The sequence below is a fragment of the Sesamum indicum genome, linkage group LG6 (genome assembly GCF_000512975.1).
Source record: "Sesamum indicum cultivar Zhongzhi No. 13 linkage group LG6, S_indicum_v1.0, whole genome shotgun sequence".
Taxonomy (NCBI): Eukaryota; Viridiplantae; Streptophyta; class Magnoliopsida; order Lamiales; family Pedaliaceae; genus Sesamum; species Sesamum indicum.
The window spans coordinates 10,108,390-10,129,877 of NC_026150.1; the positions used below are offsets into that span (position 1 = coordinate 10,108,390).

General features: G+C 37.3%; 1 protein-coding gene and 1 non-coding gene across 2 annotated transcripts; one reads left to right on the forward strand and one right to left on the reverse strand.

Annotated features, from left to right (window-relative positions):
* Positions 7,292-7,362, forward strand: TRNAG-GCC. Its single transcript has one exon. It is a non-coding gene; the product is annotated as a tRNA-Gly (tRNA).
* LOC105164290 (flavin-containing monooxygenase FMO GS-OX-like 4) lies at positions 7,477-16,203 on the reverse strand. The gene is made up of 8 exons (XM_011082909.2): positions 16,030-16,203; positions 10,447-11,006; positions 9,797-9,867; positions 9,109-9,261; positions 8,932-9,014; positions 8,697-8,832; positions 8,422-8,595; positions 7,477-7,797 (listed from the first exon to the last, which is right to left on the reverse strand). Exons 1-8 carry the CDS (start codon positions 16,104-16,106, stop codon positions 7,603-7,605), a joined length of 1,449 nt encoding a protein of 482 aa, XP_011081211.2. The 5' UTR covers positions 16,107-16,203; the 3' UTR covers positions 7,477-7,602.

Genomic DNA, 21,488 nt, shown 5'->3' on the forward strand with positions numbered 1-21,488 from the left:
ACTGTTATTAGTGGTTTAAAATGAAAAGAAATGGATTTAAAAACAAATACTCCTAGTAGTAGTGATAATGAAGTGAATTTTGTAAGAGGGAGACCTAAAACTAGGAATAATAATAATAATAATTCTAAGTTCAGAAAATACAGTAAAAGTCGCAGCAAAAGTAGGGGAAGAAGTCCTTCTAGAAATAGATATAACAATCATAATAACAATTATAAAAGAGATGAAGATAAAAACACCAAAAAGGATTTTAGATGTTATACCTGTGGAGGAAGATGTCACTTTATTAAGGATTGTAAGAAACCTAAAAAGAATCAACAAAATAATGAATATGCTAATGTTTCAGAAGAAACTGCTGATGAAGTTTATATGGTATCTGATGTAAATTTTGTTGAAAATTCTTTAAATAAATTTGAATGGCTTGTGGATTCTGGATGTACTTTTCATATGACACCTTACAAAGAGATTTTGATGAATTTTAAAACTGAAAAGCTAGGTTCTATGTCAATGGCAAACCAAAAATTATGTGATGTGCTTGGTTATGATGATACATGTCTTACTTTTAAAAATGGTTCAAAAATTACCCTTAAGAATGTTAGGTATGTCCCTGATCTTGCTCATAATCTAATTTCATGCTCTGCCCTAGAAGAAGACGGGTTAGAGGGGAAATGGGGTAAGGGGATTATGAAAATTTCTAAGGGTTCTATGACTATTTTCAAAGCTGTGAAAAAGAGAAATTTGTATTTATGTACTGTGAAGTATGACTCCTTTTCTGGAAATGTCTCTACAGAAAATAAATCTGAAATTTGGCATAAAAGATTGGGTCATATCAGGTTTAGGGGACTTGAGTATTACACAAAAATGGTTTCTTGCATGAAAAACCTACTGTTTTAAATTTCTGCGATGACTGCATATTAGGAAAACAACACATAGTGCATTTTCCCACTTCCTCATACCCATCTCCAACTTCCTCAAAATGCATCCTAGAATATGTACATGCAGATGTATGGGGTCCTGCTAATGTGAGTACACATGGGGGTAATAAGTATTTTCTTTCTATTATAGATAATTATTCTAGAAAAGTTTTTGTTTTTCTTATGAAGCAAAAATCTGATGTTTTTGAAAAATTTCAAAACTGGAAAAATCTGGTTGAAAACCAAACTGGTCATAAGCTTAAAGCCTTAAAAACTGATAATGGTTTGGAGTTTTGCAACAAACAGTTTTCTGATTTATGTGACAAATATGGTATTAAAAGACACAAAACCACACCTTATACTCCTCAACAAAACGGGGTAGCTGAAAGAATGAATAGGACTCTATTAAATAAAGTAAGATGTTTTTTAATTAGTTCTGGTTTACCAAAAACTTCTTGGGGTGAAGCTTTATTAACTGCAGCATATTTGATAAATAGATCACCCTCTGTGCCTTTACTTGGTAATATTTCTGAAAAAGTTTGGTCAAAATCTGATGTTGATTTTTCTTCTCTGCGCATTTTTGGATGTACTGCTTTCTGTCATAATAATGGTGATAAACTCTATCCTAAATCCCAAAAATGTGTATTTATTGATTATCCATCTGGAGTAAAAGGATATAGATTATGGCTTAGGAATCAACCAGGTTTTAAAGTTGTAGTTAGCAGAGATGTGATATTTTATGAATCTGAAATGCCATGTTTAAATACTTTCTCAAAAGATACTAAAGATTATAATATTGAAAATACTTTTAATAAGGTGGAACCTAGCAATGAGGATAACCAACAAGGGGAAGAAATAGTAAATAGAGAAGAAAATCAAGAAGAAAACAATAATGAAGAGCTTGAAAATGAAAATCCAAACACTTACCAATTAGTAAGAGATAGAGAACCTAGGGAACGTAGGATCCCTTCTAGGTTTAAAGATTATCACTTAGCTCTAAATGCTGAAAATTTAGAACCAAGCTCTTATGAAGAAGCTATAGAAAGTTCAAATTCCAAAGAATGGATAACTGCTATGAATGAAGAAATAAAAGTCTTAAAAAATAATAATACTTGGGTTTTAGTTTCAAAACCTAAAAATGCTTCTATAATTGACTGTAAATGGGTCTTCAAAATAAAAGAAGAAAACAATGCTAAAAGATTTAAAGCAAGACTTGTAGCAAAAGGTTTCACACAAAAAGAAGGCATTGATTTTACTGAAATTTTTTCTCCTGTGGTTAAATTTACTACTGTTTGAATTATGCTTGCATTAGTTGCTCATTTTAATTGGGAATTAAAACAAATGCATGTTAAGACTGCCTTCTTGCATGGAAACTTAGATGAACAGATTTATATGTCTCAGCCTCATGGTTTTGTTGATAAGAAAATCCAAATCTTGTGTGTTTACTCAAAAAATCCTTATATGGTTTAAAACAATCCCCTAGGCAGTGGAACAAAAAATTTGATCAGTTCATGCATTCTTTGGATTTTAAAAACAGTGCCTATGATCCGTGCTTATATTTCAAGTATGAAAACAATGTGCCCCTGTTTCTTGTTTTATATGTGGATGACATGTTAATAGCTAGTCCTAGTCTCAGTATGATTAAGTGCTTACAAAACAATCTACGTAAGAATTTTGAAATGAAAGATTTAGGAGATGCTAAGAAAATACATGGTATAAATATAGAGAGAAACAGAACCAAGTCAACTATTTTCTTAAATCAAACTTCTTACATTCAAAGCATTCTTGAAAAGTTTTCAATGGAAAAATCCAAATCATCTTCTGTACCCCTTGCAGCACATTTTCAATTAAGCAAAGAACAGTGTCCTAAAATAGAATTTGAAAAAGATAAAATGAAAAATGTGCCTTACTCAAATGCAATAGGTTCTGTTATGTACTTAATGGTTAGTACTCGGCCAGATATTGCATATGCAGTTAGCTGTTTAAGTAGATATATTTCAAATCCAGGTACTCCCCACTGAGAAGCTGTAAAATGGCTCTTTAAATACTTGAATGGTACTAAAAACCTTGGAATAACCTTTTCTAAAAACTCTGATGGTGTTAAACTTAAAGGTTTTGTGGACTCTAACTATGCTAATGACAAAGATAGTAGAAAATCAACTACTTCTTATATTTTTTACTCTCTGTAATGCATGCATAAGTTGGAAATCCCAACTTCAAAGTGTAGTAGCTCTTTCCACTACTGAAGCTGAGTATATAGCAACTACTGAAGCAATAAAAGAAGCAATATTGCTCAAAGGTTTAATTTCTGAAATTGGATTTCTGGAAAATAAACTTTTAGTTTACTCTGATAGTCAGTCCAGTATCCAGTTATGTAAAAATCCAGTTTTTCACTATAGAACCAAACACATAGATGTTAGGTATCACTTTATTAGGGATGTTATAAATAATGGAATAATCAATCTTGAGAAAATAAAGTCAGAAGAAAATCCTGCAGATATGGGAACAAAATGCTTAGCAATTGAAAAATTTAAAAATTGTCTTGATATGCTACACTTATGAACTGTTATTCCTTAACTCTTCTTTTATGCATGAAATGGAAGCTAAGGCAATTATGATAGCCTGATGACCCAACATCTTGGTTTAGACCAAGGTGGAAAATGTAAAATTATATGGTCCAAACCAAATGTCTGGGCCTTACTCAAATGGACGGCCAAATCATTAAAGGCCCAGAGGCCCACTATCCACCAACCCGACCCACCAAAGGTTCGATCCGGTTGCCTTATATTTATTTCAGTCTCTTCAACTGAAAAGCCTGATCCCCATTTCTTCTCTATCCCGTCTGCTCTCCTTCTCCCTTTACTCAGATGATTCCTTGGGTTCTTCCCCAACCCCTTGTCTTCTGAGCTTCTTCCCTTACCCAGAAATGGCCGTTAGTAACCTTCCCCATGACAACCTCTTTAAATGGCTGGTCTTGTTCGGTTCATTGCTAACGAAATAATCTGCTCTCTCTTCTCTCCTTCTCTGAAACTCTAAAATGCCTAAGTGGCAAAAACCTCAGAGCCTTTGTGGCTCTTCCTTTGTGGAAATTGAAATAGCCTTTGTGGCATATCCTTGGTGGATTTTCTGGAAACCTCTGTGGATTTTCTGATTTGTGCAACCTTGAATGAGGTTGTGACCTTTGGCCTTTGTAGGCCTTGGGTCTTCTGAGCCGTATTTTGCTTACTTCTGTTTATGTCCCCTTTCTCTGTAATATTGCATTTCCCTGGTTTATTTCTTGTAAGCATATTTATGCTTTATAGGCTTATTGTAATTTGTATTAGAAAGGTTTGTAACTATTTTTAAGTTTCTGTAATCTTATAAACTGTAATCTTGCCGGAGACCGATCCACTTACAACAAAACAGATTTTAAGACGGATAATATTCCGTAAAAAATACAGTGACATATTCAGCGTTGGAATTGGCCATTGGGCTTTCAGCAATAGATATTCTGATGGAATTAATCGTCGCTAATAGTATTAGCGACGAAAATAAAGGCTTTAGAGATGGAAAAATCCATCTCTGAAAGTCTGTTCTTGTAGTGTTTTATATATAGTTATATATATATGTGTGTGTGTGTGTATAGTTTTTTTTTTTAAAGATGATTCAATTATATATATTTTTAATTATATTTGTATGAAAAAACAATTATGATTTTATATAAATAATATTTATATTTTAATAAATAATTAAATGCACTCTAGTAATGGGTTAATAATATTTTTGTTAGACGTTCTACTTGGAGTGATAAATTTAAATAAATTATATAAATAATAAAATAATTGATTTATTTATTTTTATTGATTTTTTTACACAAGTAATACATTTTAAACAATTAACTATATCATATACTATATTATAAAATAAAAACTGAAATGCTCATTCTAATAATTACAGATTCTTAATTAGTTCAAATTATTAACATGCCAATTGCTTATGTATACTTTTAATGCCTCAGCATGAGAGAGGGCAAAATGATGACAAAAATGGTTTTAGGGCCTACATTTAGTGTAGTCTTTTTTATCAAAAATAAATACTATTTCAAAACACCTTAAAAACACCCAAATCAAATTAGATCAAACATTCATCATATTTTAGCCGATCTTTGAGATGGGCCAAAATCAAAACCAAACACTATGAATGTTTTTTCGACAAAAAATTTGGTTGAAAAATAATTATAAATGACAAAATGCAAAATTTAGTAAAATTGAGATGATAAGTTGGCATGAAAAAATTTAGATGCCAAAATATAAAAATAATCATAATTTAAAAGACAAAATATAATTAACTCTTAATTTCATTGTTTAATTTTTTTAAAATTTTAAAAATTGAGAGTAAAATAGTAATTTCCCACCTCAATTTAAGTTGACAACTAGAGTACTTTTCACAAGGGGTGTGAAGGATAATTTTTGAAGTTTGATATGGAGGAAAGTGAAATTTCGAGTATTTGGATGGAGTTCAATGTAATTAACCTAATTTTTATTGCTTGATACGAGAATAGTAGAAGTAACAAAGAGTGTCAGTCTAGTTAGAGGGTGTTTAACTAAGTTTTTATTTGAGTCATTTTATTAGTCTTTTATAACATTTTTTAAAAAGGTTGAATCTTATTTTAAAATTAAGTTTGTAATGTATTTGGATAAATAAAATATTAGAGTATTTAAAATAATAATTTTTTTATATTATAATAATAGCGAAAAAAATATCAAATTATTAGAATCTAAAATCATATAAATATATATTCTGTTGAAAGCGAGAAAAAACGTCAATTATATATGAAGGGTATGAGATTAAAGAGTTTAAAAGATTTTATTAAAAAGACGGGTTGAGCTTATAATAGAACTTGTAATCTCTCAGGCATCTTGCAAAATATTTTTAAAAAATTATAAATTCAATCAAACAGCCTCGTATTTTCAAATTAAGAAGTTTTCTTATACCAAATAACTTTGATGCCATCCATTTAGCTATATGTTCAACTAAATTATGAATTATTAAATCATATATAATCACAATATTTTTTATGTACGGTAATCTTACGAAGGTCACGCCTAGATTTCCCTGCAATGCATTTTCGATCTTCAGCTAAACTCTGGTCCATTTTGTTCATTAGGAAATTTATAGTCTAATTTCGTTAAAACCAAAACCCTAATATATATGGACCCACCGCGATTGTCAGATCATTTTGGTGTCTGTGGTTTATGTGGAATCGAGCAATTAGAAAAAACTTATAAACAATCGCCTTCCATGCTAACTTTTTAACTTGATATAATTGTTACAAGTTACGATCTTTATACACTTTTCTCGTGTGACTTATTTGATTTAAGTATCAAATAGCTATTACCGATTTCTTACCGGTGTGGTTCTAACGATAATGATATGTTTTGTAAATCTCCTAACCAAAGGATTTAAAGCTTATATTGCTCATTGAGAATAACAATTCCCTACATTCTCTCAAAATACCTTAACCCGACAAATTCATAACAACAATAATAGTATTTTAATTTCTTTTATAATTATATTTCTATCTGATAACTAACAATTCTCATTTAAATTGATTGTAGTTTTAAATCACATTCTTTTTTTTTTTAAAGGGTATCCGATCGAGTTCTTCTATCTAAATTCAAATTTGATTTTTAAAAATTTTCAAGTATCGAGTATTTGATTTTAAATTTTTTGATACTCGAAATTTTTTTTAAGAAAGTTCAAAATTTAACCCACACCCAAACGGATCAAGCTTGGGGCTCAAAATACCCAACCCAAACACCCGATGCTAATTTCAGAGGCTTTTCAAAATGATTAATGCTGTTCTTAATAAAATATAACATTACAACGTACATGAACGGGACCAACATAGGCCAAGTTAGCAAGAAATTAGTCACAATTAAAATTTCTTAAAAATTGATTATCTATCTGTACTAATTAAAAAAAAATCTACTAACAAATAATGGTTATTTACACCGGGACATTAATTTTTTAAATTATCGAAAATATCTCTTATGTATTTTGCAACTATCCCCACTTAAATTCTTACTCCCATCTATATATCTATACGAATTTTAAAAAAGAAATATCTTTTTTCACTCACAAACGGTTTGTGATACCGCAACACCAAATTTTGTGTGTGTAGATAATATCCCTAAATTAATTTTTATTTATTATTTATTTTCTGAAATATGATATGTTGTTTATATATTTTGCTCTGATATATAATATATTTTAAAGTTTAAAAAATTTATTTATTATATACACATAGGGACAGCGTACCATAATGATTAGTAAACCAAAAAACGTACGCTAATATGAATGTTTCACCATCTGTCTTAAGACGAATGCAGTGTGAACAAGCACCAGTGGTCTAGTGGTAGAATAGTACCCTGCCACGGTACAGACCCGGGTTCGATTCCCGGCTGGTGCATATTCTTTTCTCCTTTAATGTTTTGCTGCTGCTTCTCACCTTCCGAAGATGAAGATTAAGTGAACAACTGTAGTTAACAAAAAATGAAGTGCAGAACTGCAAACATTTTGGAAATATTGTTATTCCAGAGTTCAATAAATGTATCACAATACATCTCCAAGAATAATTATTCAATTTCCCAGGTGAACCAGTTATAGTTGCAGATACAGCAAATTTTCATCAGAAGCTATGGGGCTGTGGCTATACAGAGCCCACCGTACTGCGTGTTTTAAAGTCCTCATGAGCCTGTGAGATCAAATCTTCATCGTCCCAATGGTCACGGTACATCTCAGGCATGCTCCTCTTCATCCGTCCAGCCGCAAAATACATTTTCTTTCTCCATTCTTCTGTCAAAGGAGAGCCACTCTTGGCCGCCAGCCAATCGTCATACTCAAACTGCAGATACCGAAAAAACAACATTGTTTTATATGTAATGGGATTTCATACAACTCAGAAATAATCTTCTGCAAGGCTGTGTAGGACTACAGATCATATTAGAATATAGGCTGATTGATGTATTCACAGTGTCAAGCATCGATCCATGCCATACTGGAAGAAGAGAGTTCATTGCAAAATCAGGACAAAGAATACATTATTAGGGAATACCTCCATGAATACTGACAAAGAATCCCAAGCTGCATTTAGATTAATGGATTTGAACTTTGAAGTTAGGGATTTCAAATTCATAATAACAAACACTTCGGGTTTACTTAGAATGATTCTTTTATAAAGGATTTCAAAATTTTCAAGTCTCATTTTGAACTATATTATGTACAATGTTGGTGATGTTAATTCTTTTAATGTGTAATCATTTCAAATCCTTTCTCCAAATCGCGGAATGCTCCCATCCAAATGTAGCTTCAAGGAACAATTTTAGAAAAGGGAGCTGATAAGAAGTTGACGAGGCAAGATAGGTGTTGCCAAAATAACTTATTATTTCATCTTTTATAACTTCAAAACAGAAAGGAAGCTTTCTTCTTTTCCTTTTTTTGGACTAATAGAGGGTCGGTGAGCATTTACCTGATCTGCATCCAATCTATGAGTATATCCCTTAGGAATTCCAGATGCTTCGAGTGATGAGGAAAAGGCTTCAGTATCCCTCATCATTTCCTCTTTTGATGGGAGAGGAATCCGACCAGATAAAACTCCAGCAATCCATTTGCTCTGGAATTCAAACAAGAGAAACGGAACAACCTACAACAGATTAAGCAAAAGGTTGTTGTGATTGTCAATTGTACAAATTGTCATAATACGTAATAAGAAGGAACAGTGCATTATGTGAAAAATCATCAAACCTTCCGTGGCAAGCCAATAAAAGAAAGCCAAGGGGCCAATGCTGGCGGGAAAATGTGCTTATAAAGAGGACCAACTCGATTGTCGTCCACACTCACAATGCCATTTGTTTCAAGAAAAGGAAAGTGATACTTGTAGCTGCAAAAGGAAGAAAAAACTGTTCCAACAGGTCTTTCTCCATTTAAATTTAGTTTGTCACTACTCAACTATAGGGAAGAGCTTCTACTCATTACCCACCCCGTGCAGTGAAGAATAACGTCGGCACGGACTTGAGTTCCATCTTGAAATGCCACTTTACCATCTTTGTGAACACTGTTGATCTGCAGATATTGTCATGCGAGCATTATTATCTAGTTAATTGTGTGTATAGAGTGTTAAATGTTCAACAGTTCCTTGTGACTTGATCAACTTCACCATGGAATGGAGCCAGATATTGTCATGGCCAGACAATTTCCCCAGCCGTCCAATTTCGATTGATCTAGATGTAATATGGACTTCTGTGGCAACTTTAGAAATGTCTCTGGAGATATCATCAGCACTTGTAGCACCACCGATTATCACCACAATCTGCAAATTAACCCAAGCTGAAAACCACACTGGAGCAGCACATATTTGATGATTGTACGATAAAACTGAAATTATTAACATATCACCGCGACTGAATGTTCTCCTCAAATTTCAGAAATGAGCTTCCGCTACACTACACCCTTCACTTCACTTTAACTCTTATGTCATTTTGGCGTGTACCACAAATTTCATCGTCTAGATGTTTTAATGTCAGTAAAGCATAATTTTGATTTCATCACTTTTTCTTGCAACTGAACATGATGCACAGTTTGTAGTCTACGCATATTGTGGAAAATAAATTGCATTACTATGAGATGTACAGATTGTGGCATACCAAAAAGCGAAAACAGAAAACGAAAACGGAGATTTGTAGACTTTTGAGGATTGTCCATTAGCAGTTTATGCTCAAGCAATTCAGGAAATTCTTGAATGGAAAAAGTGATACAAAACATTTTAATCCACACTGCAGTTACCCTGTAAAATGGATTTGGATATGCAAGCTTTAAGGAAGGAAAATAATGCACCTGACACATACTTGATCACGAAATGGATCAGGAACGCGATAGTTATGGCTATGAATCTGCTTTCCCGGCCACACTTCAATGCCTAAATGTGATAAGAACACTTTATAAGATCCACAATCAAAGGTTGCATTGAGATACTAGAATTTTCCAGTTATGAAACAAGGAAGCATTTCAGAAACAAGATGATGACTTAAGAGTAATATAATTCTTTTACCACCAAATACATATCTTTGAACCCTCATTCCTCACTACCATAAAGAACCAATTTTTATAAACAGAACATGTAAATTACAAGTAGTTGATTACAATCCGCATTGAACATAATAAGAGTGAACATTTTTAGCTTAAGACGCCATAATCCACTCGAGGAGACACTGAAATTCCACTAAATTTACAAATCTGACCAATTGAGAATCAGTATCATCTCACAAAAATTAGCAACATAAGCTGTTGTAAACTGATAGTTTTCTAATTTTTCAGCTAAATGAACAGACATGCTCACACGCCTTCTAAACAATCAACTTGAACACTATTGCAACAAGGGCCTAATACAAAAAATAATTGGACAAAAAGCAGCTGATTGCAGAAAACACTCAGTTCTAATCTTTATCATCCATTCTGATAAAATAAAAACAAGAAAGAACAAAGAAAAGACACTTACCGGGTATTTCTGCAATACGGGGCTCCGTATAATGCCCGTTGCACACCACCACAGCATCATACACCTCATCATCTTTATTCCCCTCACTCCCACTTCTCTTCCTTGATCTCACCATCCATTTCCGATCCTCCATCAACCCCACATGCCAAACCTCACTCCCAAACCTCACCAACTCACGAAGCCGAAATTCTTCAGCAAAATCTCTCAAATACTCCAACACCTCCCCATGACCAGGAAACCTCCTCCCATCCCTCCCGGGTTTCCGGCTCGCCACAAACGGGTAGACCCGGAAGCCCATCACTTCCCTGGGCAGGTTGGTGCGCAGCGACGCATAGAGGCTGGAATGGACTATGTTCCGACTGGGATCGACTCCTATCGGGTCAGTCTCTATTTCGGGTGTGTATGCCCACGTGCCCCCTATCTGGTTTTCCCTCTCGTAGACAACCACTTTGTGTCCTTCTCGCCGAAGTTCCAGGGCGGCACAGAGGCCGGCAGCACCAGCGCCTACGACGGCGATGGTCCTGGAGACAGGTGAAGGCATCGCAGGGAGGCGGAAGTGGGTGTTAGGAAATGGATCGGGTTAAGATGGATAACAGGTGGAATATGAAGGCAGTAAAAGACACACGAATTTGTTAACCCAGTTTGGATATAAATCCTACGTCTGGGGGCGATACCAAGCCAGGAGAAAACACTCAAAGAGGAGAAAAATTGAGGAGTACAACACACACACACTTGTATGCAAGTCTTCACCACACGTGAAAGACAACACTCACCCTCGTCTCAACTCTTTCTTTTCTCTCTACTCTATTCTACTTTGCTCTATAAAACAATGCTAATAAGAGTAGTATATATAGCCATGACTTATCCTTTTTCCAACTCAACTTGGGATTTCTAAGTTGAATGAGGTTATCCTTCTCCAACTCAACTTTGAATCGGGTTATCCTTCTCCAACTCAACTTGGGAATTCTAAGTTGAATCAGGTTATCCTTTTCTTCTTCAAATCAATCTTCACAACTTAACAATCTCCCACTTGAAGATTGATTAGCTTTTCTCCACTTCTTTCTTGGTACCGCCGGGTTTGTCCACTCTAGTCATCAAGGCCAGTCGAAGCCGTACACAGCTTCAACTTCGCCATCGCAACCGCCTTGGTCAGCATGTCCGCAGGATTCTTTTCTCCTTGGATCTTCTCCAGCTGCAGTGCCTTCTTCTCCAGAAGTTGTCGGATGAAATGGTACTTGATCTCGATGTGCTTTGTCCGCGAATGGAACGCGGGATTCTTTGCCAGATGGATCGCACTCTGGCTATCGCTATGAAGAACTTCTTCTCCTTGTCGGATGAAATGGTACTTGATCTCGATGTGCTTTGTCCGCGAATGGAACGCGGGATTCTTTGCCAGACCAGATGCACTCTGGCTATCGCTATGAAGAATCACATCTGCCTGAGGTTTCCCTAATTCACCCAACAAGTGTTGCAGCCAAATGAGCTCCTTAGCTGCCTCAGTAACTGCCACGTACTCAGCTTCCGTCGTGGACAGTGTGACAACCTTCTGCAACTTGGAGACCCAGGATACGGCTGTACCGCCATATGTGAACACGTACCCTGTAGTGCTCCTCCTTTTGTCATAGTCACTCCCTGCAAAATCAGCGTCAACAAACCCAAACAAGGTAAGCTTGCCCTTACCAAACACCAATGCTCGGTCCTTAGTACCCCTCAGGTACCTAAGAATCCATTTCACAGCTTCCCAGTGCATCACTCCTGGATTGCCCATAAAACGGCTAACTACTCCCACTGCATGTGCTATATCCGGTCGAGTACAGATCATAGCATACATCAGGCTCCCAATTGCTGAGGCATACGGTGTGACTCTCATCTTTGCACGTTCGGAGTCAGTCTGGGGCGAATCACTGTTGGATAGTTTGAACTGATTTCCCAATGGCGTTCCAACCGGTTTTGCATTTTCCATCTTGAATCTGCATAATACCTTCTCAATATAATCAGATTGAGATAACCATAATTTACCAATACCTTTGTCCCTTGTGATTTTCATGCCCAATATCTGTCTTGCTTCGCCAAGATCTTTCATGTCAAACTTCCTCGATAACTGATCCTTGAGCCTATTGATCTCCTTGACATTTGATCCTGCTATCAACATGTCATCAACATACAGGAGTAGAATGATAAAAAACTCATCGAACCTCTTCACGTAGCAGCAATGATCAGCATTGCATCTAGAGAAACCTATCTCTAGCATGAAGTTGTCAAACTTCCTGTACCACTGCCGCGGAGCCTGTTTCAATCCATACAGGCTTTTCTTCAGGCGACACACCTGCTGATCATCTCCATTATACCCCTCTGGTTGTACCATGTATATCTCCTCCTCAAGATCCCCGTGTAGGAAGGCTGTCTTTACATCCATCTGTTGTAACTCCAAGTTCTCTGCCGCTACCATGCTCAACACAAGACGAATAGTAGTTAACTTGACAACAGGTGTAAAAACATCAGTAAAGTCAATACCGTATCTTTGTTGGAATCCCTTTACTACGAGTCTTGCCTTGTACCGCTTCTTCCCGTCTGATTCTTCCTTAACCCGATAGACCCATCTGTTCTGTAGGGCCTTCTTTCCTTTTGGGAGCTGACACAATTCCCATGTGTTGTTTTTCTTCAACGAGTTCATCTCGTCGTTCATCGCAAGCTCCCACTTGCTCTTGTGGACATCATTGACTGCCTCTGCGTAACATTCGGGTTCTCCACAATCAGACAAAAGCAAGTAATAAAGAGAGGGGGAGTACCTATCTGGGGCCCTTCTCAGCCTCGGTTCTCGACCCAGTGCCAAGGGTGTGCTGCTTTCAGTAATCGGTTCCTCCGATACTGGTTCTGGCTCTATCTCCGTTTGTTCGGTTTCGTCCGTCTGAACTCCCACTGAATCCGTATCTGCTGGTCTCATGATCCCGGAATTTGAAATATCGAGATCAACAAATTCCCTTTCCTTCTTGTCATCGTCCGGGCTTACCTTCCTGTCGTTGTACATTACATCCTCATTGAATATAACATTCCTACTACGAATTATTTTCCGGTTTTGATCATCCCAGAATCTATACCCAAATTCGTCAGTCCCATACCCAATGAATGTACATTTAATCGACTTAGCATCCAGCTTAGTCCGATCATCGTTCAAAATATAGGCTGAACAACCAAACGTACGTAAGAAAGAAAGATCCACTTTCTTACCACTCCATACCTCTTCTGGTATCCTGTTGTTCAACGGGACAGAAGGCCCTCGATTGATCAAGAAAGCAGCCGTGTTGACTGCATCTGCCCAAAACATCTTTGGTAGTCCGCTCTTCAATCGCATGCATCTCGCACGCTCATTCAGTGTTCTGTTCATCCTCTCAGCAACGCCATTTTGCTGAGGTGTCCCCGGGATTGTTTTCTGCATTCGGATTCCATGGTCGGCGCAGTAATTCTTGATACCTTCACTGTTGTACTCGCCACCGTTATCCGATCTGAGACATTTCACTTGTAGACCTGTCTCATTTTCCACTAGTGCCCTCCATCTCCTGAATGTATCAAAGGCATCAGATTTTCTTTTTAAGAAATACACCCATACCTTTCTAGTGGAATCATCGACGAATGTCATGTAGTACGTTGATCCACCAAGAGATGACACTGGTGCTGGCCCCCACAAATCGGTGTGAACAAGCTCCAACTTTTCTTTCCTCGGAGTTCTTCCTGTGGTCAAGAAGCTCACCCGCTTCTGCTTTCCGAACACGCAGTGTTCACAATGACCCACCTCCACCGATTTTAACTCGGGCAACCGTCCTTTCGACTTCAGCACGTTCATTCCTTTCTCGCTCATGTGGCCCAAGCGATTGTGCCACAGGTTAGCCTGCGATACAGTTCCTGCAAAGGGAATGTTTAAACTGGATCCTCCCGCCATGTAGAGCGTTCCCGACTTTAGTCCTCGAGCCAAAGTCATTGCTCCCCGACTGATCTTCCACTTCGCGTCTCCAAACGTCGTGTGGAATCCATCACTATCCAGCTGTCCGACTGAGATCAAGTTCCTTTTCAGTCCTGGTATGTGTCTCACATCATGTAGGGTCCAGCATGACCCATTCGTTGATTTGATCCGCACATCTCCCTTTCCTACAATCTTGAGGGGTTTGTTATCTGCAAGATAAACTAAGCCAAAATCACCTGAGGTGTATGGCTCCATGATGTCTTTGTTGCTGCATGAGTGGAATGAGGCCCCTGAATCCACAACCCAATCATCGGAAGAACTGCTCACACTCAACAAGAGTGCATCCGTGATCTCCTCCGTCGCGGCATTCGCTGTTCGGCCCTCCTTTTCCTTCTTTGGCGCCCGACATTCGCTTTTCATGTGTCCGGGCTTCTCGCAGTTCCAGCACACCATCTCCTTCTTGCCCTTGTTCTTCCCCCTGGACCTTGACCTGGACCTTCCACGGTATTTACCCCGTGTGTCAGGTCTCCCTCTGGACTCTGTATGTAGCGCAGAGCCAGATGATCCACCCGTTTGCTTTCTACGGGTTTCCTCGTTCAACATCATGTCCCTGATGTTGTCGAACTTCATCTTCTCCTTCCCAGACGAAGTGCTCACTGAAGTAACAACCACATCCCAACTGTCAGGTAAAGATGAAAGCAAAATTAACGCTTTTACCTCATCGTCAAACACGATATCCACAGACGCCAGCTGTGTCGTGAGTTGGTTGAAGTCATTGAGGTGATCGGCCACCGACTTCCTCTCCTCCATCTGCAACCTGAATAGTTTTTTCATCAGCATAACCTTGTTCATTGCTGAGGGTTTCTCGTACATATCGGCAAGAGTCTGTAGAACTTCCTTCGTGCTCTTTGCTCCCTTCACATGATAGGCGACATTCCGAGAGAGCGACAGGATTATTGCGCTCATCGCCTTTCGATCGAGCACCTTCCATTCTTCATCACTCGTCTTCTCGGACTTCTCTGCAAGTGGTTCGTACAGGTCCTTCCCGTACAGGTAGGCCTCCATCTGCATACGCCAAAACCCAAAGTCGGAACCATTGAACCGTTCGACTGGAAACTTTCCCTCCATCTTAACTCCTTGAACCAGGCTCTTGATACCAGTTGTTAGGAAATGGATCGGGTTAAGATGGATAACAGGTGGAATATGAAGGCAGTAAAAGACACACGAATTTGTTAACCCAGTTTGGATATAAATCCTACGTCTGGGGGCGATACCAAGCCAGGAGAAAACACTCAAAGAGGAGAAAAATTGAGGAGTACAACACACACACACTTGTATGCAAGTCTTCACCACACGTGAAAGACAACACTCACCCTCGTCTCAACTCTTTCTTTTCTCTCTACTCTATTCTACTTTGCTCTATAAAACAATGCTAATAAGAGTAGTATATATAGCCATGACTTATCCTTTTTCCAACTCAACTTGGGATTTCTAAGTTGAATGAGGTTATCCTTCTCCAACTCAACTTTGAATCGGGTTATCCTTCTCCAACTCAACTTGGGAATTCTAAGTTGAATCAGGTTATCCTTTTCTTCTTCAAATCAATCTTCACAACTTAACAGTGGGGTGGCGTGTTCGGGTTCGGGGTGGGAATTGCCATTTTGTCGATTCGTGGAATCGGCAAGAATAGAAAATAACTCATCTTTCTTGGTATTTTCTGTGTGCTGCATGTGCATGTGGTAATTGGACCTCATTGGTGGCAGAGAATTGCACACGGATGACATTTTCGAATTTTGCAAGTCATGAAGGATCGGATCAATGCTCTAGAATTTTCTTCTGCAAGATAGCTCAGCGACGTGCTACTCGGAGAATCTTGTAAATAAATGATAATACGGGACCACCTACTCAGAGCCAGAAGCGGTTATCATGAGTTTGTCTCCTTCTAGGCTCTGTCAGCCGGAGAAAGGCGGACGTAGGTGATAGATATCCGGTATTTGAGGCCATGGCTAGACATGTCCTCAATGAGGAGGAAGGTTTTCAGCTCCTTACACCCGTCACTGCCGTTGACGTCAAACAGGCAGTGTTCGACATTGCTGAAGATAAAGTACTTGGACCGAATGGGTTCTCATCGAGTTTTTATAAAGCTGCCTAGCCAATCGTGGGTCCGGAGGTTATGAAGGCAATCTTGAGAGTTCTTTACCACGGAAAAACTGTTGAAGCAAATCAACACCACACTTTTGGCACTTATCCCTAAGGTACATGCCCATATAGCTTGCGATTTTGGGGAAACTATCCACAATTGATTGACCATGGCTATCATACCTAGGTGCTTGTATATTATGTGATGAGGGCACAATGGAGACACATACTCATCTATTCTGTCGATGTCATTATGCCAGAAGATGTCTGACAGTGATTCGGTGGATTGTTCAGTTTGAATGGCCTAATATAGAGTGGTCACGGAATGTTGAGTGGGCTGCAAGGAAATGGAGAGGAAAACTTATCATTAACTTGGCTTATCGTGCACTTCTGGCTGCTTGCATTTACCACATTTGGAGGGAACGAAATTTAAGACGCTTTAACAATGGATCCAGATCTAAGCTGGACTTAAATCCAAACACGTTTTTTTGGGATGGGTTTTCAAATCATAATCGTGTTTAGAGGCATATCCCAGAATCAAATTTTGGTGGCTGGGACCCTAATCCACACCAATCTAGTTCTTTTAATATTTTTTTATATATTTATGTATGAAAAAAAATTGTATTTTATTTATATTTACATATAATAAATGAAATAATGATTTAAATACTTTTATGATATTTTTTTGTGGTTGTATTCTTTTAAGTTTTAATTATACATAAGTCACCTATATCTTGAAATTTTTTAATATTTTAAAGTGTAACATAGGCATATATAAAATTAAAAAATTAATCCTTCAATAATATTTTAAGGTGGTATTGTTTTTAAAAGTATATAGTTTTACCATTTTAAAAATTTTAAAGTGGTCCTAAATTATGGGTTTGGATTCAGTCCCAGGTTCGAGGAAATCTTAGCTTCTGGATTCGGACAAATTTACTCGAAACCCAACCCGTTGTCATTCCTACTTTCTTCACTGTTAGGATTGTTTGCAATAATTTAAACTTTTATGAAAAAAAAAGTTGCAAGTTAAACAATAACGAAAGTTATAAGAGTTGAAACCAGAAATGAAAAGTTGAAAAAAAAATTAAAATTGGAGTATTTAAAAAGTAATTTAATATTTATAATTTTTACAATAATCAACTTATTTTAAGCAATTTAAGAATATAAATTGTAAAGTTCCAGTAGTTTCATCTAACTCTTTATAGCTCCATGAAGCTCTTGAAAGACTTATTATAGTCTAGAAAAAGAATCTGATAAACCAAATACCAACAACTTAATAACTCAGAAGGAACTCCTCGCTTTTAACTCATGGCTGCTAACTCCTAACTCAGAGCTCAAATTATAATTTTAATAAACCCACAATTATAATTTATCCTTTCTATCTCTCATCACTTCATGTTTTGTTTGCTCACAGACTTTTTCTCTTTCTCATTCTTCACACCATGATTGTTTTTTTTGACATTTTTTTACATTGTCACCTAAAATTTTTATAAATTAACAATTTCTGGACCACGTAATTTTATTAATCTAAAAAGGTATTAATTAATAGATAAATTAATAATTTATTAGTTTTAAAAAAATTCCCAATTAAACGAATCTACATTATATTATTCATTAATAAAATATATGCATTGTATTGACTAATTGAATAATGTTCATATACAATATAGCTAAATTAAATATAATGCATCCCCTAAAAAAAATAAAGTTCATTATACATAGTACATAGTACTAATTAAAATTTAATGCAAGTTCATGTATGATAAGGAAATCAACCATTAAATTGTAGCTAGTGTTGTTGAAAGTCCTATTGAGGATGAAACTGAACACGGTGCAATGCCTTTGCAACCAATTACGCGGAATGAAGCACTCATAACGGCAAATAATTTTTCACAATTTTTTGTTGTGGTATCAGAACGCAACACCGGATTTGGATGCAGTAAGGGAAGCTAGAGATAAAATACAACTAAATTTAATATTAAGAAGAAACAAACAACAATAGAATCATATTTTATTAAGTTGTCCTAATTAGATTTGTAATTTATAGAATTATTAGTTTATGATATTGAAGGGACCATAAATTTATATAAGGGTCTTCCAAAAAATTATTATCTTATTAATTTATCAAAATTATTAATTTAGACCTTGGGCCAAAGTTGGGACCGAGAAAAATTATTATTTTAAAAAAATTATTAATTTATCGAGTGTTAATTTATAGAAGTTCTACTCTCTCACTCTCTCACTCTCTCGCTATATATATATATGTGTGTGTGTTTCACTTTTCTTTTGACCAAGCTTAAAGTCCTTCCTATCTATAAGGATAAATGTTGGAATCCTTGGAACTCAGGCTGATATGAATTCCCAATGCAACAGGATGGAAGATCAAGCTGCTGCAGGTGGTCGGGTTGCTGATGTTGCTGTTCATCCCTTGGACAACGGATAGAAGAGAATCGCGTTTTTGCATTCACGCCTTCCTTTGTATTTTAGCTTTTTTGTACAGTCATGGGCTTATGTCATTTATTCGGCATGCTATAGGTCCACGTAAGCATGTTAGTTAGTTGCGGATTAGTTAGACAGTTGGGAGCTTCTTCATATTGATTGTAACAGAACACTTGAACAGAAATGGAGTTTGGGCCTTTGAAGGGCGATTTCTCTGAACAAGATTGCATTTTTACTGCTTCTTCGAATTGTGATTTCTACATGGTATCAGAGCCTTCATTTTGAAGGTCTCTTGATACGTCTGTTCTACGGTTTGTTTTCTGTAAATTGCTGAGATTAGAAGCCTAGTCATGGTGGATTCTCGAACACTGGAGACCGATCAATATGAAAGGGATGTCTTGTACCTTCATCCCTCCGATAATTCGAGCTTTGTGCTCGCCTCTTCACCTCTGATTGGCACCAACTATTTGACATGGAGTAGAGCGGTTTATGTCGCTCTTGGCTGCAAGATGAAGTTAACCTTCATCGATGGAACTTTTCCTCGACCGGCAATAGGCTCTGCTCTGTTTGAACAATGGAGAAGAGCAGATCTCATGGTTACTTCATGGTTATGGAACTCGATTTCGAAGGAAATCGTAGAAGGCTTTATGTATGTGAGCTCTTCTCGTGAGCTTTGGTTGGAGATAGAGGCAAGATATGGCCGTAGCACTGGACCAACGATATATCAGTTACAGCGGGAGATTTCATCGATTTCGCAAGGAAACATGACACTAACTAGTTACCTGACGAAACTGAAAAAGCTATGGAATGAGCTCTTTTGCCTATCATCGCCACCTAAATGCACTTGTGGAGGATGCTCTTGCGGGATAAACAAGGCTATCGCAGAGACGAACAGTGCCACACAACTCATGCAGTTTCTCATGGGGCTCCATGAGACTTTCGATAAAGAAAAGAGCCAATTACTTATGATGGATCCGCTACCTGACTTGGAGAAGGCTTTCTCCATGACTTTTGCTGTGGAACAACAACGTAGTGTGCAGATGAACCTTGTTGACAATGCCAATAATACAGCATACCAGGTGGCTTTAAGAGACAGTGGAGGACCGCGTAGGCAAGTACAGAGGCGCAGAACAGTGTTCGAAAAGGATAAACGAGGCTTGCTTTGCTCTCATTGCCATAAACAGGGACATTTGAAGGAAACTTGCTTTCAAATACACGGTGCACCTGAGTGGTATAAAGCACTAAACGAGAGGAAGAAACAACCCGGTGGAGCTTATAATTTTGCAGGGAACTTAGACACTAAAGAGGTGGACAAAACAGATATGGTGGCAACCAAAGCAGATGCACAAACGGATGTTGTCAGTATGGTGGCAGAATTGCTGAAACTTATGAAGAATAAAGAGACGAGATCAGATCCTATTTCAAGCTTTGTGAATTACATTCAATCTGATGAGGAATTTGCAGGTAATACCTCTGTTTCTAACACACTTGGAATGGATGATTGGATAATTGATTCTGGGGCTACAAATCACATATGTGCGCATTTATCAAATTTTGAGTCATATTCTGTTCCTATTCGAACACATTACATCTATCTTCCTGATGGATCAAAGAAAGCAGCTGCATATGTTGGTTCAGTAAAATTGACAGATGACGTTAGACTTGAGTCAGTGCTTTACATCCCAAACTTCTCTGTCAACCTTATTTCTGTAAGTCAGCTTTGCAATGGAGGCAACTACAGTTGTATGTTCAATCAGTTTGGGTGCGTGTTGCAGGACCAGGTGACTAAGAGGGTGCTGGTCAAGGGAACATTGCACAAAAGATTATATACTGTGAAGGCCCCTGTTTCTGCAAGTTCTATTTCTTCTTGCAAGTTTTCCCCTACATCTTGTACTGTTTTTTCTGAATGTAATGAGAATCTTTGGCATGCTAGATTGGGGCATGCCTCTATGGCAGCTATCAAACATATTCAAGAATGTAATCTCTCGAGTAATTCGTTGGAAATGAAGTGTGAAATTTGTCCCAAAGCAAAACAGTCCAGAATTCCTTTTAAATACAGTGACTCGCACACTACTACGCCTTTTGAGCTGGTTCATTTGGATGTTTGGGGTCCATACAAGACATCCACCTTGACGGGTTGCAATTATGTCTTGACGATCTTGGATGACTATAGTAGATCATTGTGGACATATCTTCTTAAACAAAAGGATCAAGTGGTTTCTACGTTGCACACCTTCATCACTATGGTTGAAACACAGTTTGCAGCTAAAGTTAAGGTGATTCGATCGGATAATGGATCCGAGTTTTTGAATATACAATGTGCAACTATGTGCCAAAGGCTGGGAATTATACATCAGACGTCGTGTGTTTATACTCCCCAACAGAACGGGAGAATTGAGAGAAAACACAGACAATTGCTCAACATTGCCAGAGCACTAATGTTTCAAGCTGCTCTACCGCTTCGGTTTTGGGGTGAATCAATATTGACTGCTACCTATATCATGAA